Source organism: Panthera tigris, chromosome D2, assembly GCF_018350195.1.
Source record: "Panthera tigris isolate Pti1 chromosome D2, P.tigris_Pti1_mat1.1, whole genome shotgun sequence".
Lineage (NCBI taxonomy): Eukaryota > Metazoa > Chordata > Mammalia > Carnivora > Felidae > Panthera > Panthera tigris.
Window position 1 is genome coordinate 21,159,859 of NC_056670.1, and position 19,730 is coordinate 21,179,588.

A 19,730-nucleotide genomic window follows, 5' to 3' on the forward strand; every position below is an offset into this window, starting at 1 on the left:
AGATCAAAAGTTACACACTCTCCTGACTGAGCCAGCCAGGCGCCCATGAATCTCTCTTAAATGCACTATGTTACCATTTCAATAAAAACACAGTAGTAGCCACCCTACGCTTTTTTCCAAAGGAGTAAATACACAGCAAAGTTTTACCTAATATGGTAATAATATTTCCTGTAGATTATAACATTAAGAAAGCATAAAGGTAATATTTCCTGTACATTATGACATTAAGAAAGCGTAAAGAAACTTCACTGTGGCAAACAAAAACAAAAACAAAAAAAGACCCAATGCCAAAAGCCAAGTCAAAAGATAAATGAAAATGGGGAATTTTTTTCCTACTCAAAACTAGAAAAAAGGTCAAGTCCCTGTAATATATGGAGTGCTAAGAAAATGGCCAAGGGAAAGACCAACACCCCAGTAGACAATTAAAAACTGTGAAGTGGGCATTTGCAGAAAAAGAAACGCATATGCTTACCCATCCCCTTGAGAGAAATGCAGACTACGCCAAGATGCTATTTTTCCCCAGACCAGCAAAATCCAGGTTTGATAAAAGCATGGTATGGGGCCACCATTATCTCACTCATATCCTACTAATGGAAGTGTAAATGAGTACAGGCGCTATCAAGGGCGATTTGGCTACATCTGTTCTATTACACATCGACAGTACATCTGAAGCAGCAACATCACTTCTGGGAATTTACCCAGGAATTCAGTACTGTAAAGTGGAGTCATTTTGCACAGGTGTGATTTCTGGCTCTGCCCCTCTCTGGTTTAGGACTTTATACAAGTTACCTAATCCTTGGTGAGCCTCAGTTTCCTCATCTGTAAAATGGAGACAATACTGGCTACTTCACAGGCCTAATTTGAGGACTGAGCCAATTTAAGGAAAAGGTTTAAGAGAGTGGCTGGTACGTAAGATGCACTAGATAAGCATTAGCAAATGCAGTGTATCCTCTTAGATACATTCACCCATATGCAAAATGATCCATGTTCAAGGTTACTGTAACAACATGAGACCAAAGACTGAAAACAAACTGGATGCCCAATGGTAAGAGACAGCCAGACAATGAATGACAATGCAACTGTAAGAAAGAATGAAGAAGTTAATGAATGTACTGTTATGGAAAATTCTCCAACATATAGTTAGGTAGAACAGAGAAAAGGCACAGAACAAAAAATCATCTGTACCACCTTTTGTGTAAAAGGGAAGGGGAGCGCATATCATGAGATGCCTTTCTATTAAAAAAAAAAATGCCAATTAAAAAATTAGAATTTTTTAGGTAATTATGTGACGTGATACAGACATTAGCTAATGCCATGGTGGTAATCATTTCACGATTTAGAAGTCTACCAAATCAACAGGTACACCTTAAACTTACACAATGCTTTCTGTCAATTAGGTCTCAAGAAAGCCGAAAAAAAGAACAGGGAAGGGGCACCTGGGTGGCTCAGTCGGTTGAGCAACCAACTTCAGCTCAGGTCATGATCTCACAGCTCGTGAGTTTGAGCCCCGCGTCGGGCTCTGTGCTGACAGCTCAGAGCCTGGAGCCTGCTTTGGATTCTGTGTCTCCCTCTCTCTCTGCCCCTAACCCACTAGCATTCTGTCTGTCTCTCTCAAAAATAAATAAGCACTAAAAAAAAAAAAAAAAAAAAAAAAAGAACAGGGGGAGAAAAAGAACATTTTTAATGGCAGCATCTTTTTCAAACCTTAGGTGAAATTAATATCTACTCACAATTGTATACACCAACGATTCCCAAACTTTGTTGCTGGTAATTTTGGAATTACCTGGGAATCTTTAAAATTACTAATGCCTGGCTCCTATCCTCAGACACTGAAGTATGGGACCCTGGGTATCACGACTTTTAAAATTCTCCAGGTGATTTGGAGAGGAAAGTCTGGAATCCACAGACTGGAAGGTGAGAGGCTACTAGTTAGAGAGGTCAGATGAGCGTCCCAACAGAGAGCCACTGCTCTGAAAATAAACGAAGTCCCAAGCCCCCAGGTCAGCAGCCCACTTCAAACACTAGCTGACTTAAGCAAATTAAGAGCAAGGTAAAATTGTCTAGACCATCCCATGGAGGTGATTTCAACAGCCAGGACTCCACACACTTCTTTTTCTATGCCCAGGGCTTGGCCACCCTGCACCAGCCCCCACTGAGGCCTCTTATCACATGGAGTGGCCCTCCTGCAGAGCCCAGCACACATTTGGATAACTTCTGGTAAAAGGAGACTCACTCCCTTCACCAAACTTCAGCCAAGGAGCTAACAACCCAGGCCACCTACCCTGCTATCTGCCCATCCCATTTGTCAGCACTGCTGCACGGCCAATAATTTAATCACATTTCACCTGATTCTTTATTTTTAAGTTGAGACTCCCACTACCCCACCACCACCACCCTCTTACACACACAGACTTCCTGTGAGGCTCAAATGAAATAACCGTGTTAACACCATTCTGTATCTGCTGCACAAGCTGCAGATTTCAGAGCTGCAGACTCTGGGCAAAGATGCTCATTTTTCTACCTGTCCAGAAGACATCTGTCTGCACACACTGCCCACAGCTTCCTGTCTGGTGCTCTCCAGCCCTGCATGGCTTCACATAAGACACTACACCAGACTTTCTAGAAGCCCTAGATGCCAGCCCATCTTCCTAAGGCATGATTTCTCCAGAAAGCTCATCAGACACTTCCTAGCGAAAAACCAGGGAAGACTGCAAAGGACGCCTCACTTCATACCTCCTTGCAGCAGACCTGCAAAAGCTGTGATTCTTGCCGCACACACACCAGACAGTGACCAGAAGTCCACACCACTGGGCAACATGAGGGCTGGGAAGCCAGACTGCATACCTTCCTGAGAGCAGAACACATGATTGGGATGCTTGGGGACTAAGCACCAAGAAGCAGAGCAGCAGGTAAAAGGTCCCAATACCAGCTGCCAGCACACTTAGCAGGAAGAGATTTAGATCTAGGGCTAGCAGGCTCAAGGCACAGGGGTAAAGGCTTAAAGCAGAGAAGCAAGGATAACACATTTGATTCCAGAAAAGTCTCTCCTGTTTACCTTTCAAACACAAATTTACTACAGGAAATACTTTTTTTTCTTAGATGTGATACATAATGGTATGTGGTTATAAATCCTTATCAGCGATGCAAACTCAACTATTTATAGGTGAAACAATCTCAAGACTGACCACATGTTGATAATTGGTCAAGCTGGATGGTTTGCAAATTCATTTTCCTTTTGTGTATGCTTAAAATTTTCCATAATAAAAGTTTAAACAAAATCCTCTAACATCATAAAAACAAATTTCACAGCAGGAGAATGTGAGAAATGTATTCTAACAGCATGATCAAGTGCCAGACATTCAGCAGGGAGACAAGGCCACTAAGCCACTAACTTGAGCAGCTATTTTTCCTCCCAAGGCATCAGCCTCCTCATCAGAGCCCTGGGGCCCGTGACAGGACTGCCACTGGCCATGAACTCCTTTCTGGTGCTGGCCAGGCATCCCGAGCTGTTTCCCACTGTTGAATGCCGCATGCTCTATCAGAAGCGGCTGGTCTTGAGGATATTCAAGGTGTCAGCTCCCCACCTGTCTCTCCTCTGTGAGAAAATTCATGTCAGCCATAAAGGACGACATGGACACACAAGAAAGCATTCTAGGAGAGGGGCTTCTGAGGCTCAAGAAAGACACACAGGAAAGGCCGCAAGTGTCGATTCAGCCATTCAGAGCTGCAGGAGCTGCTGCAAGCGGAGCCTGTGGTTTGCAGCGGCCATGCCTCCGTCCATGCAGATCTCCCTGGCATGTCCTTCACTCACATCCTCCTGGGGAAATAAAAACCTACAAGTCCGCCAACACTCTGTCATCTGTGAAGTGTTCGACAACAGCCCAGGCCAAACATAGCCATTCCATTTTCATTTCTTCCTGAGCCAGTCCCAGGTCTGACTGGCCCCAGATCCCCACTGCCCTCCTCCCACTCTGCACGGGGTGACCTCTGAAGGCTGAAACTCCCAGTCCCCTGAAGCCAGCTAACTGCCCCTGGGTGCAGCCAGGCAGAGGTACTGGCAAGAGACCGGAGGCTGGGAGAAGGGAGAATCGGGGTGTTCTTCCCCTTCTTATCCACCCTAGGCAGCATTCCTGTCTCAAGGCCCAGCTGGCTCCAGCTTTCTCTTGGTGCCCCCTGCCCCTGGGTTGATAACACTTCCTCCTCCCTCTGTCCTCCAGAGGAGGATGGGAGTGATATCCTGCTGTTCCAAACTCTCTGCACCCCCAAGGAGTGGTCTTCTCTACAGCTCCCCTACTGGGGCAACCAGGCCCTGGATTACATCCGCTTCCTCTCATTCCACTCGGTTTCCTCTTTACTGTGTGAGCCCTGCATGGGTGACTCGCCATCTTCCTTCGACTGTGCCATGGTCGCTGCTTTCTCACCAGTCCCTCCTACCAGCCTCTCAGCCTCTTCACAGCAGGCCCCTTCGGTGCCCTTAGCTCAGGGCCAGGCACTCAGTTATTCATCATACCCCGCCGTGCTCCTAAAAGGACATCTCAAGCGTAGAGCCAGCACTTGGTAGATATCCAAAATCAGCTGAGTTAAATAAACACCAAGGATACCTCATAATCTTTTAAAAGTTAGAAGAAGGTCACAAGAAAACTCTCAGAAACATCTTTAAGGGACAGAAAGAAGGATGCTTTTGAGAGGAAACTGATTCTACGGATTCACCACCCATGAATTACAGCAACTTCCCAGACAACAGGCCAAGGACTAAGGTTATGAATTTAAAAAACAAAACTCTGCTATGTTCCCAGCTCCTACAAGAACTTTCACAGACCCTTATAGCTGCAGGAATACAACCCAGTGGCTAAGAGCAGGGGCTCTAGGGGCAGGCTGCCAAGTCCTGGCCCCACCACCTATGAGCTGACTGACCCCAGACCTCAGCTCCCTCAGCCTGTAAAGTGGCACGATTGTGCCCTGTGGCTTTGTTTCTGGAGCTAACTCAATTAAACAGGGCGCACAGTGCCATCAGTCACTATCCACAGCATAGCTCCAGGGTCTCCAATCCAAGTACCTTCGGAACAGGAAGGAAATAAGCAAGTGCAGCTGCTGTAGGCGTGAGAAGCAGCAGAAGTGATGCCCAAGACAACCAGAGCATCTGTGCCTGTCCCACCACATTCTCTTTCATAAGTCTTCTAAATCTCCAAAGCTAAACCACTTGCTGTGGGCCACACGCAGGCTGCCAGTGAGTCATCCCTGAATCCTAAACAAGACTTCCCAGGGAACAGGAGAAGACTGAGGCCCCAAAATAATACGCGATCATCGCCTGGCCCCAGGAACTGTGAGAAGCCAAGAGGCCCCATTCTTCCCATGCCATCTCAGGTTGAGAAGGAAAGGAAAAATGAAATGAGAGGATTGGTAACACGTGGCCAAAGAGAAGGGACACCTGATGCACACAAAGGTGGCTTCCAGACAGGAACAAATAAATACGTGGGTGGTGGAAGGGCAGAAAAAGTGAAAGCAAACAGAGTAGTTGAGGAAGAAGAAGGGCTGAGGTCCTGAAAACCCCGACAAGCCACACTAAGGAAAGGGCACTGGGTTGGCTTTGTGAAAGAAAAAGAAGATGGGCCAATCCATAATAACTGGACAAAGAGGGAAAAGGAAGTCACGTGGTGCCTGTGTCCTGAGGGCTTTCAGAAGTCACCTCATTCATGAGGCAAACCTGAGAGCTAAGATAATATGATCTGTTTTTAAAGAAGGCATGTTGTCTTTGGGGTCAGGTAAAAGGCCAAATGATCACAGAACCAGGAAGAAGCAAAATGGAGATATTTTTAAGTCCTATGGGTTTTAAGACTGCTGGATAAAATACAGGATGCGTCATTAAATCTGCATTTCATATAATTTCTTAGTATACCTCGTTCCATGCAACACTTGGAACATACATATACTAAAAAAGTATTCATTGTTTATCTGAAATTCAAATATGGTTCCTCATCCTGTTTTTATTTGCCAAATCTGGCCACCCTATCTGGTTTCCAAATCTCTCTCCATTATATCAAGTTCACTCAAAGAACCTTGGGGTGGAAAAACAAAGGAGCTTATGAATAAAACTGAAAGGAGGGATAATCCACACAGATGGCCTAGCGGAGAATGCTGTTCTGCAACACATAAAATTGAGAGCATAAAAACGAAAAAGGTGAGCAGTGGGACCCACAGGAAAGTAAGAATAGAGAAAGAATACACTGTGGCAGTGCTGTGTGGCAAAGCCTAAATGGTTTTCATCTGTGGGCTAACAAGTGCATTCCAATTGCCTTTTCACATCACCCAACAGAAATTCCAATGACCCAGAGCTACAAGGCTCTGGGCCGAGCAAGAGCGAACCAAATAAAGGATTAAAGTCATTAGTGCTAATCTCCCTTACCTGAAAAAGAATGGGAAGGCATTCAAAGTACTTTGGGAGGGGGACTGAGACAGACCAAAAGACTCCAACAGTCTTGGCTTATGGCCACACCTCCTCAGCAAAAGTAGTAAGGGCTTTCCTGGGTTCAAGAAGGCTTACTTTAACTTATTTACAATGCTGGCTGAGTCCCTGAATTATACCAACTGTCCTCCTTGCCCCCCTTCCATTATACCAAAAGCCTTCACACTGGGACAATAAAACCACAACCGTGCCCTGGTGAAAAGCATGTTCCTTCATCCTTCAAAAAGTCCCATTTCTATTGCTAGAGAGAGAGATCCAGAGGCAACAGAAAGAGTACAGGTCACTTGAGGAGTCCCCTGCAGACAGAAAACTACCGGCCTCCCACAGACTGGTCCTGGCTCACAAGCTGGAGCTGTCCTTCATCATTCAGGAACCGCAAACCTGCAAAGTCAGTCAATTTCAAAGACATTCATGTTTTGGCTTCTGTTCTTTAGACCAGCAGCTAAACAGGAGTGGCACTGGTGTCTCAGCCATCAAAGCCCACCCTCTGGAATCCACACTCCCTTGAAACAGGGTCAGAAGTCACAAAACAGAGAAGCAAGCTTTGACTGTCTGCTGCCCACAGTGCTAAAGACAGAAAACTAGGAAAAGGCACACGTCGGCTCCTATTTCAAGAAATGACGGAAAGAGCCCTACAACCGACCTACAAGGAAAAATGCATCTCTTTTAGGAAACATGTTTGCCTCTTGCTCTCCTTTTATTTTTACGCCACCACACAGGCTGGCTTACTCCTGACTCACCAAACCCTAGGAAACCGGCCAGGTTCCCAGGCATCCCAAACTGCCAGAGAAACACAGGCCCTAAAAAGCCAGGATGCAGAGCTCCCCAACTTAAGGCCTCCAGACAGCTCAGGGCGTGGGGCCTCAATCGCCTCCCCCCTCAGCTTTCCAAATGTTATTTTGATAACACCATCTTACGAAGAAAAGTTTTGATTCTGAAATATATTTTGGAAAACAATAGGAAGTATGGGGGTACTAATAATCTACCATATTCCACAGCAATATTAGGTCACAAATTATCAAAACACTCTGATGTGCATGCTCTCATTTCACACCTACAACAGCAGTAGGATAGAGGTATGCTAAAGAAGGTAGTAAGCCCACCAAGGTTCACAGGCTCTGAACGCAATGTAACTTAGCTAGTAAGGTGGCCGGAGCCTCCAACGACTGGGAGCCATGTCCCGCAGGGCCTCGCATCCTCTGGTGTGCCACCCTCCTTTCCCACTGCCCAGTGAGCACTGCTGAGGGAAGGGGTGGGGTGACCCAGAGGGCACACGCCAGAACAGTTCCACAGACACACAAAATGGGGATACTGCACAGCTTTAAAAAACCCTACCTCTATATGCAACAGAGATACTGTTTAATATCAGTAAATATACAAACTAGGATATCAAAGCAAAGAATCCAGACACACAATAAAAACCTTCCATATAAAACCACTTATGGGAAGTTTAAAAATAAGCAAAACAAATCTACAGTGACAGAAGTCAGTGCAAGGTTATTTTTTGGGGTGTGATGACTAGAACAGAGGACAGGGGAGGATGGTGAAGGAAATGATGATAATAGCATGTAGCTTGAGCAGGGTGATGATGACACTGGTGAATTCATTTGTAAGTTCATAGAGCATAAATTTGTGCATTCAAACCTTGTGCACTTCACTGTAAGCATGTCATACTCCATTAGAGTTTATGAAAACCTGGGCACCCCCAAAACAAATCCCACAAAGTTTACGGAGCATCTCCTACAGCGTCAAGGCTGTGGGAAAAATGATCCTTCAAATGGCAGAACTTTTCTGCACCAGTCGCATGTGAGGTACCCTCAGATCGCCTATGTTCAAATCCCTGTTCTACCACTTACTGTGACCCTCAAGGTGTCACTGACACCTACACCTCATTTCTTCCTCCGAGACGTGGAGATGGCAAAGGGTTGCTAGGAGTTCCCACAAAAAGTGTTTTGAAATGTACCAGGCACACAGTAAAAGACAGTACCATGTAGCTACTACCATGGAATAAGACAGATCATCTCACAGGTGATAAATGACAAAGTACGTGCCTTCAAATAGCTTAGGAGGAAAACACGAAGAAATGTCGGCACTAAGCAGCCAGAGCAGATTATGAAAATACAGAACTGTTCCTATTGTTCCCCTGCCCCCTCCCCACCCCCCTTCTGCAGTCAGCTCCTGGATGGGAGCCAGAAATGGCACCCACCAGGCTTGCCTAGCAGGGTCCTGCTCTCCTCCCCAGTTTGCCTCCTTTCCCCAACACTCAGGTTCTGAGTCAGGGAGGAATGCCCGTCTTGCCACGCCTCTGCCCCCATCTTCCTCTAGATTAACTTCCATTTATCCTTCAGGCTGTAGCTTAAAAGTCACAACCTGGACTACGGTCCCCACTTGCAGATTGAGTCAGGGGCCCTTCACCAACTTCCCAAGTGCTGTCTCATCCCACTGATATATATGGCACATTGCCTAGTATACAGCAGGTGATCAATACGTTTGTTTAAAAAAGAAAAAAAATCCACTATGACTGCGCTTGTCAGACTATTTTTAAGTAGAGGTTATAAAAGAAGTACAAAGAGACTGATTCCAGACTGGGACAGGAGCAAAGGGAGGGAGGAGAGGGGAGCCCAGATGGCTGTGCTATAAGCACAGGGGCAACCTACCAGGGTTCCCTGGATAGGCCACAGGCTGCCCCCTCCCATCACCATTTCTCTTCCAAGGCTGCTACCCTGGAAACACTCCCTTAGGCCTGGCATCCCGGGAATTTGCCGTGGTGACAGGGCAGCCGTGACTGCTCTCACTGAAGGAACAGGAGTGCAGAAAACAAGGAGGAAAACGCCCACAACAAAATAAAGACAAAACTGATCATAAATTGACTTGTACCCCACCCTCCCCAGGCTGTGCAGCCTGCACTTATGCTCTGAGGACAGGCCTGCATTCAAATTCCGCCCCCCGCTCCACCCGCGGCCTGCATTGGAAAGCTGGCAAGTTATATAACCTGTCTGAGCCTAAACCTGCATAGCGATGCATTACAGCAGTACTGACCCCACAGGATGGTGCTAAGGGTTAAATAAGAAAATACAAGCAGATCCCTCCCAACAGTACCTAACCCCACAGTAAGTGTTGCATGAATATTAGCTGTTATCACAGCAACACAATCTGCTTTGGAAATAGAGCAATGCTGGTAAATAAGAATTGTTAATTAATTTTTTCAATCTTTTGGGTTTTTTCAACCTTTCTTAAATCGTGATCTATTCAAAATGCCATCAAGGAAATTAAATGCTTGCAACACACACACACACACAAAGAGGGGCGCCTGGGTAGTTCAGTAGGTGGAGCATGCGACTTGATCTCAGGGTTGAGTCCCACGCTGGGTGTAGACATCACTTAAAAATAAAATCTTTTTAAAAGTTAATTAATTTTAAAAAATACAAAATTTAAATTTAAAAAAAAAAAAAAAAAAAAAGCACCCATGATTGATGAGGAGTCAGGGCAAAGTCCTGTCCCCTGACAGTGGGTTACTCCCTCCCAAGGTTCTTCTTGAGAGGGTGCCTCCTCTAAATGCAAAGTAGGACAAAAAGTGCTGAGCCCAGGGCTGGGGTACCATCCATGTTTGCTGAATGACAGAAAACCCGATGAGGGAAAAGCCCCAATAACAATAAAAACTGGAGATGGAGAAAGATAACAGCACTTTAAAATCTTTTCAGTCCCAATTCATAACTTTAACACCAGGATAATAAAAAACAGCTAGCTGCTTCTGTAGATCACTATAAACTTTTCCTTTAAAACATTTTTAAAAGTAATTTTTAAGTCACTAAGAATAGAGGTTATTAGGGCCTAGAGGTAAAGGGAAATGAGGAGGTATTATTTAATAGAGACAGTTTCTGTTTGGGATAGTAAGTTCTGGAAATGGATAATGGTAATGGTTGCACAACACTGTGAATGCACTTAATGCCACTGGATTGTACACTTATGGTTAAACTGGTAACTTAATGTTGTGTATATTTTACTGTATTTTGTTAATGTTTGTTTATTTATTTTGAAAAGTGTATGGGGGTGAGGGGCAAAGAGAGAGAGGGAGAGAGAACCCCAAGCAAGCTCCCTGCTGTCAGCACTGATCCTGAGTGGGCTCAAACTCACAAACTGCAAGATCATGACCTGAGCTGAAGTCAGACGATTACCCGACTGCGCCACCCAGGCGCCACTATGGTGTATATGTTTAAATTGTACTCTGGTTAGCAAAGATGTTAAAAGCATCTAGCCAATTTTTTTCTCCTCAAATTTTAGTGTTTCTATAATCAGAAGCTCCTAAATGAAGCAGAGACACAATGTTTTGACTCTCAGCAAATGTCTTTGTTTAGATAAATTAAGGCCTGTCTAGTGAAGACCAAAAAAAAAAAAAAAAAAAAAAAAAAAAGGAAAAAAAAAACCACCAAAAACAAAAATCTCAATAGAATAAAAGTTATTATTTGAGTTGGTATATTAGGATAACAGAAAAACAATCACCACTTACATGAAAATAATGTCACAAGTTGAGAAGCTCTTTCTATAATTAAACACCAAATAAATTATTTTTCTCAAGACTATTTTAACCTTTCTAATTCAGTCACAAAAAGCCAACTGCACAAAAAAGACTCTTTGCTTAGGAAAGCAACACATGAAGTGTTTCATCTACTGCAGGTACTAGATTTCGAAGAACTTTCTTTAGCTCATACAGACTTCCATGTTGTTTTCACTCTGTCACTTTCCTCTTTCCTTCTATGGAAAACTTTTTTGAATCATGACCAATGTCTGGCTAAATATCCTAACTCTGCTCCTCAGTACCAAATGGCCTCATTTGATCCGAAGTGCCCTGAGATGCCCTGGAGGGTATTAGCCAGATCACCCTGGACACACACCTGGCACCCACAGGAGGCTGGTCTGATCTGGAACAGATGCATGGAAGATTATCCCGTCAATCAACACTGCTTAAAAAAAAAAAAAAAAAACAACTGGAATTTGGAATTGCCCATAAACTAGTATCTCTAATTAACTTTACTGTATGAAGTCTTTACTTTCACATGGTTTGGGATTAAAGACTTAGGAAATTCGATCCATCCAACAATATTCCATGAAAGGAATGTGGGTGGGCCTCAGGGAATAACAGGAATAGAGGAAAAACCACCTAGATCATTTCAATCTACCGGCAGATGCAAATTATAAAATTAAGACATCAGTGGCATTTCTTTTCAATCACCACAAAAAAAAAAAAAAATTAAAAACAAACAAAAACCTCCCAGTACCACCTCAACATAGACAAACTGAGCAACCCGTTCTCCCCATCTTGGCCTTATAAAACCAACTACAAGCTAATTAAACTGTGAGTGAAGAGGGCACATCATTTCCCTTGAAGGGACTCAACAAGACAAAGAGGGTGACATAGCCCTCCCTGGAACCCCTACAAGAGTCTGCTGAACCTCCTTTCTTGCTTGCACCTGCACTTCACCACTCTCTGGACTGGAAAGTGCTGGAGAGGGAATGGCTGTTCCTCTGCTGAGTTCGCTACATCAGCAAGCCAGGGCCAAGCTGACGGCAAGTCTAGTGTAATGCTTGGGAAGCTGCTAGAGAAGCCCTTACACTGCTTCTGAGTGCTTCAGAGCACTGGCACCCAGGAGGCCAGTACTCCGAGAAGTACTGGGAGGTTGAATCGTGCCTATTTTTCAGGCTGTACTCCTCACATACCATTTTGTGCCTTACTGACAAGGCAAAGGGAGAAAGAAATCACAGAAAATTTCCCATCATTAAATAAGTATTATAAAGAATTTTAATCACTAAACTGTACCCCATACATTAGAGCTAGGGACCAATAATAAGGGGGTGGTTATTTCTAAATAAACCATAAATCAAACAATTAGTCTTTTTTGAACATTCTTCTCACCTAAACGAGAACACCTCTGCAAAGTAAGGTTTGTAATTTACTGGAATGAACACTGAAATAAAACTCACAGCTGTGAGTTTCACACCCATGAAAGATAAGAAAATTTGACAATATTGGGGAAGGAAGAGTTTGCAAGTTAACACCACTCTGAGATCCTGATGATTAGAAACATTTTCCAGAGCATTAGTTTCCCTGTCAAAAAATTTGAACCACCACCAAGCAAGAACACACTGAACCTGTGAACACTGACTTCACCAGCTTTGACAATAATTCAATCTATCTAAAAGCAGCTGCATTGTGATTGAAAACAAAAAGCAACACCTACCCACTGAGGGAAGAAGTATGGGAGGGAAAGAGGAAGAGGAAGGTTACTCCTGGTTCAGCCTGGCTGTAGTTGAAAAGGTCAGATGAGCATTTCTAGGTGTAAATGCAACGATCGCTGCAAAGCATTTAAGAAGAAATGCAAGCACACTGTGTGTGACACCATTACCAAGCCCCTGCAACTCCACCCTGCAAGCCTCCCATGGACATCTACAAGGATTCAGCCAAGTCTCCCAATCTCCTTTGCAGATACTTCCCCAAATAGAGCTTCAGGTCACGGGTACTTGCAGAGATGCACGATAGCACACTGTTTCCCAGAGGCAGCTGTGGGGCATTTCAAAACTAACGAAAGTCATGAGAAAACACTGAAATGATCGGTCACCATTACCAAAACTGAAGTGGTAAATCTGAACATGCCAACAGAACCACATTTTCCCCCTAAAAGCCTGGCTCAAAAATCCTTGGAAAGGTGAAACTGAAGACACTTTGTCCCCCTTTCAGAGGTGAAGTGTATCTTGAACATCTAGATATAGCTACAAGGTAACCTATAACCTCACCCACCCTTAGAAAACAAGAGCTTGGGTTGCATTGATTGTAATGGTCCCCCAAAGTATACACTGTATTCATTCATCCATCTAGCCTCTTTAACCAACCCCTGCGAAGACCATATGTGCTGTTGTTCAGAACACATGCAGCAGGAGAGTGACCCTATTAGTACAAGGTCAAGACAGAATGGGCACAAAACAACAACCACTGCACTACCCAGGGCCTCCTGAGTCAACTCAACATACCCTTGAGTATCTACCACATGCCAGGCACTGAGAAATGGGAGTGAACAAAGCAAAATCTGCCCCTGGAAGAATGTATACCCCTGCTGAGGGGCACCTATGTGATGGGGTGGTAGAGGGAGTGACAGATGGGTCCTGTGGGAGCACATGAATGGGCACAAAGCCCACTGTGTGGCTGGTACAGAGGCAGTGGCAATGCGCACTGGGGTGGGGGTGGAAAAGGTAGTATAGTCTACTAGGATCTACGAGGTAGAAGGGAAGGGAGGAGTCAGGGATAGGATTAAGGGCAGGAAGTCTATCCCAGAGGAGTCAGAGAGACCTATTGAAATTCCAGCAACTAGCAGTTCAACCAAGTGAGAGCTTCTAGACGTTGAGGGGTAGGTGTGTGAAGCAAGCAGGGGCCAGAGCAAGAAGGGCCTGGTAAACCACAGAAAGTTTACCTGGATCCAGAGGGTAATGGAGAGCCACTGAATGTTTTTAAACAGGCAATGACTAGTTTCACATTTTTGCTGTAGGCCAGTGTCTCTGGTCTTGAACAAGAGTCACTGCAAACCAGGTACTGGTGATTCTCCCACCCCAGCAAAACAAAAGGAACACTGCAAAAGACTGTCACAATCTCCTCTAACATTCTGGGTTTTTTTAATCAAATACAATTACATTATGAAACAGAAGAGACATCAACATGAAGAATTTCAACTGCAGAAGAAAACTAACCATACAGCCTTTGTAACAAAACTGAACCATGTACAATTAGACCTAACTGTGAGGTCAGATGTTCTCAAAGTTCTGTCTAAAGCTGGGTGTTTTCCATTAAGAATCTAAGGGGGGAAAAAAATTTTAACAACAACAAAAAAAGACATACACCACACCTCTTTACAAGGGCAATGTCAATCTGACAGCTTCAGAGTCTGCCAAAATGAAGTCTTAAAAATGGAAAATAGTGTATTAAGCTTCCAGAGTAAATAACCCCAAATCCACAACATTTACTATATGGAAGATTTTATTGGTTAATGAAACGATTACACTGTTGATGTTTAAAATAGCCAGGCTTTCTAATCATGCCATACAAACCTGTTTTTCTACTGTAACTTCAAAATTCCTTTGTATTTCTGTATTTCCCTAAAGTTCTATAATAAAGAACTAACTTTATAGTTAGAGAAAGATACTCAAATACTAGGCCTTTATTTTCAAACCAGACACATGCTATTAGGTCTGAACCAGTCTAGAAAAGGCATACGCCTTAGAGACCAGCCACGCCAGGTGAAAGCTCCACTATACTGAGAATACTAGCAGCTCATCTAGAACTGTAAAACCATCCAACTAACGCCCATTATAGCACTTCCTCATCTCAGAGACCACCACCGCTGGATACCTCTTACTACAATGAATCAGATCATCTCCAATTACATTTTCACCCACAATAAAAGCAGGATAAATCTAGCTTAACATATAAAAGCTATTCAACAGACTGACTGAGCATTTGCTTTTTGTGTATTTTCTCCACGCCAAAGAAGAAATTATGAGCTATAATCAGCATCCTGGTTCCACTGCTGATTTACTGGGAGAAATTGGATAATCACTCAAAACATTCCACTCTTCGGGTAAGCCCCAAGTGAAACATACTAGGGGCAAGCTCGTGACTCCCAGATGCACCAGGCACTTGGACACACGGATGAAAGGCCTCATCCAGTTGATTCTTCCCTAGAGATAATGTTTAACTTTATCATACAGATGCTGAGAACAGGGACCCATGAAACCAGTCCTTTATTAAATAGGTAGCTTGATCCAAGTAAGCATTTATATACCAAAATACACAGAAATGATCACTAGTTAAGATTTCTACTAGACTTTGGACTGGTTTTTAAAAGAGGGCACAACAATGAGGTACCTACACACCTATCAGAATGGCCAAAATCCAAAACAATGACAACAGCAAAAGCTGACAAGTATGTGGATCAACAGGAATGCTCACTCACTCCTGGTAGGAATGCAACATGGTACAGCCACTTTGGAAAGACAATTGAGCCGCTGCTTAACAAAAATACTCTAACCATACAATCCAGTAATTGCACTCTTTGGTATTTACTCAAAACAGCTGAAATCTTTTGTCCACACAATGCCCTGCACACAGATGTCTGGTGCAGCTCTACTCTTAATTGCCAAAACTTGGAAACAACTAAGTCCTTCACAGGTTAATGGATTACTATGAAGACAGTAAAAAAAAGATCAATGGGTGCTAGGTTAGGGAGGGATGAGAAGGCAAAGCACAGAGGAGTTTTAAAGTACTTGGTCTACTCTGCAGGATACTACAATAGTAGATATGTGTCATTATACATTTGTCCAAACCCACAGAATGTACAAACACCAAGATGAACCCTAATGTAAACTAAGGACTTTGGGTGATTATGATGGGTCAAAGTTGGTTCATCAGTTGGAACAAATGCACCACTCTGGTGGAGAGTGTTGATAATGGGGGAGGGGAAGGACAAGGAATATGTGAGAAATCTCTGTACTTTCCCCTCAATTTTGCTGCAAACCTAAAACTACTCTAAAAAAATAAGCTGCTAAAAAAAAAAAAAAAAAAAAAAAAAAAAAAAAGAGCCACACTCTTCCACAGTGTGGCTGATTAGCAGTGTACCTTCCTGGACATATGCAGGGAAAAGGAAAGACACTCACAATCACCTTTAGTGCTCAAGAATATTAAAGTTAATATTGTAAGTAAAGGAACTAATAAGCACCAGGAGAGCAAGTAATAGGATTAGGACACCATCTTCCCTTTAACTTAACTAAAATATGAAAAATCTAGCAAGGCCTTCATTGAATTGAATATAGGCCTTATCACAAACTTTCTAGGCAACTACTAATAAGGGCTATGTTTAACTTAGAGTTGTTAGGAGTGTCCAGCTTAACCTTGACAGAAATTACGACACAGTATTGTTCAATGGGCTCCTTACACCCACAGACCCATTTCACATAGTCACACACATCTCTCCTCCCATATTGCATACATGAGAGGTCAAGCCCACTTCAACACAACCTGGGTCCAAAATTCTCAAAAGCTTAAAAGAACTCTTCTCTGCATTTGCCTTAATAACACCTGTCAAATACTAAGGAACCAGGTAAACCACAAGCATTTTTGTTTCCTTGAAAGTATGAATTAGAGATCAAAGAAGAACTGAGTACCAAAAGGTACTTGTAGGCTGTCATCTAAAACAATATTAAAACTCTACTCAGTACGGCCACATTTCACAAAGTATATCTGGTGGGGTGTCAGTTTTAGCTGAGGGTAAGTGCTAAGAAATAAAGCTACCACCTCACACACTCTTCAAACCAAGTGTTCAGAAGGCCTCCGATCTTATGCACCAGGAATGAACACATTTGTCCATGTGAAGCCAACGTGTTTGTGTATAATTTACAGACCTACTTATAATACGGTCAACTGTCAAACAGATACCCTTTCACAGTATCTCCACCCCTAATCCTCTCTCCCAAACAAACAAAAACAGCCTGAATTGCTCACTGTATACAAGAGGCTAGAGATTCTGTTTCATATAAGTTTTACTACTTTCTATGGTTCACATTCTCCAAGAGACTAACCCTCTCATTTACTAACTCAAACCTTAAATAAACTGCTTCCACCAACTTCCCCCTCTTCTCAAACCCCCACTCAGCAGAGACCTCTCTCTTGGCCAAGAAAGCTAGAGAAGGCTTGGAAGTGGCTGCCTCTGCAAATTCCTCCCTCTTCCTACCAAAAGGGCACTTCAAGAACTTGACAGTCTGGAAACGCGTGAATGTTGTTCCCATTCCATTCACCAGGACTGGATTTGAGCATGCAAAGTGTCTTTCTATAATCAATTTCTATTTAGGCTGCCAATCACACTGAAACTTTGGTGGAAATCTGCTTCTAAAGCAAATTCAGAATGCCATCCAGGTCCCATGTATGAGCTAGCACTGGGGGAGCATACACACCCACTCACACATACACACTCACTTCTCTGCTGAAGACTTTTTCTGGCACAGGGGCATCCTAAACTTGCCCCGTTTCATTTCCAGACTGTCATCTTTGATCCATTCCCAAATTCATGCTTTTTTCTCCATCTGAAGGTTCAGTCTCATCAGCTATGGTGCAGCAACTATGGTAATTTATGCCCTTGATTTCTTGACATTTTCTTCTCAGCTCCTGGCTGGGAAACTGTTTTGATCTGAATAGAGTTGTCTGTATGGGGATTCTGCATGTTAATGATGTGGCTAGCTGGCAGGGATATTAGGTGAGAGCACACGGTGTACTTTTTCCAGTTATGTTTCGCCTCATCACGGCTATAGTGGCCTTTCTAACCGCCTGCTTCGCTAGGAGGGAGACTACACACCTAATCTTACCCTCTTCGGGTGAGCCTCGAGCGCCAGGTGGAAACAGAACAGACAGTCTGTTCTCTCATCAAGTATCTGGACTCAGAGGCTAAATATCCTTAGACACTCCACCACCAATGAAGCAAACACACGTACATCCTCCTCCGCAAGGGAAAAGGAGTCAGTCGATACCCTTCACGGTTTCAGCCTGTCCAAGGTGCACACCCTTCACTCTGTCCAGGTTTAGTGTAAGATGCTGCATTCTCCAGGCTGTGCACTGCCGCTGGCACCCCCTACACTCAACCCGAACCAAGGAAAGGACTTCCAACGGAGGTGGGAGCATCAGCTCCGGTACCCGCCCTTCCCTCTCAATCCTGGCCAGAAAACTCCACTTCCCGGATTCCCAGCCACTCTCTCCCGCCCCCTCCCCGGGCGATCAAGCTAGCGCCGTACAGATGCCAGCGAAGTGCCCAGCCCAGCTACGCAACCCCCGCACCCTAAGGCAGGCCCCCGGAACCTAATCCGGCTTCCTCCCTCTCCCACAGACTAGGGGTCCCCAGATTCTGGACGTACACCTCAGGCACGCTGTGACTGAAAAAAAAAAAAAAAAAAAAAAAAAAAAGTCCCACCCCGCCCCCCAGCCACGCCACCAGTCTCCAGCACTGCCCGGGAGGGGCCTCCTCCCCAGTGGCGAAAAGAAAATGTGGGTGGTTGTCCCAGCAGCTTTCTCCCGCACCCCGCGAGGGGCCTGACCCCTGAGGGAGGCCAGACTCGCGTGGCCCCAAAGGGACACCTCCCTCTCCCCGACCCTCCAGGGGCCAGCAGTTCTTGGCAGAGTGTGCTCGCTGCAGGTCCCCGGAAGGCTCGGGGAGTTCGGGGGCTGCCCGGTCCAGGTGCAACCTCTCCCGGAGGCGGGCGGAGGTCGGCGCCGCGGCGCGCCCCCCGGGGGAGCAACTCACGATGGTCACGCTGGCTTTGCGCAGGTCGCGGTTTTCCTCCTGCAGCGCCTTGCACTTGAGTTTGTAGGTCTCCAGCTCGATCTTCAGCACCTTGTTCTCCTGCTGCAGCGAGGCCAGGCGGTTGGTGAGCTCCTCCAGGCGGAACGGCGAGATGACAATGCCCCCCGACTTCCCACCGCCGCCGCCTCCCCCGCCGCCACCGCCACCGCCGCCGCCCGAGGTCGATGAGCAGGACGACTGCATGGCGGCCGAGCTGCTGCTGTTGCCCCCCGCCCCGTCCGTGTCGCTCTCGCTGGCGCTGTCCGCCATGGCCGCGGCGGGCTGGGGAAAGGAGGAGGAGGAGGAGGAGGAGGAGGAGGAGGAGGAGGAGGAGGAGCAGGGAGGCGGCGGCGACGAAGGCCGGGCTGCGAATGAGTGGGCGCCGGGCGAGCACAGGGGAGCGCCGAGCTGGGCGCCTGGCAGCAGGGCGCAGACTCCGAGCGGCGGCGAGAGAAAGAGAGGGAGCTTCCCGCTGCCAAGGGACCTCCTCTGCCAGAGAACAGAGACCCCGCCCGGGCTCGGGCAGTACTGCACTGGGGCTCGCTCCAGCCGGGCCTGGCGCGCTCGCTAGGCCGCCCTAAAGAGCTGGCCGAAAGCTCCGGGACCCGCCCGCCGCCACCGCCGCGGCCCGCCTCCCGGCGCCTGCCGGCGGGCCAGGGACTCGCGGGCCCAGCCGGGGCGGGAAGGCCAGGTCAGCCCTCGCACCAGCTGCGCGCTGGCCGCACGTGTTCCGAAGGAGGGCCTCCCGGCCCCCCGACCTAAGCCCCCAGACGCCCAGGCTCTTCCGGGCTCGCGCCGGCTCCCGGGAAAAGGAAACCCGGTGCCCCGCTAGCCTCGCAGGTGTCGAGGACACGTGGAAAGGTCACGCCGGCTCCCGCATTAAGCCGTGGCCGGGCCGTGGT

General features: G+C 45.8%; 1 protein-coding gene across 2 annotated transcripts in view; it reads right to left on the reverse strand.

The window, feature by feature from the left end:
* Positions 1-19,310, reverse strand: part of CCDC6 (coiled-coil domain containing 6) — a 108,092-nt gene extending 88,782 nt beyond the window's left edge. The window contains exon 1 of one of the 2 annotated variants that reach the window (XM_007095832.3): positions 18,790-19,307. In XM_007095832.3, the coding sequence (XP_007095894.2) occupies positions 18,790-19,098 (309 nt within the window). In that variant the 5' untranslated portion in view covers positions 19,099-19,307. Of the gene's footprint in view, positions 1-18,789 lie in introns of both variants that reach the window. The other variant, XM_042959854.1, reaches the window with a different exon arrangement.
* Positions 19,311-19,730: the final 420 nt, after the last annotated feature.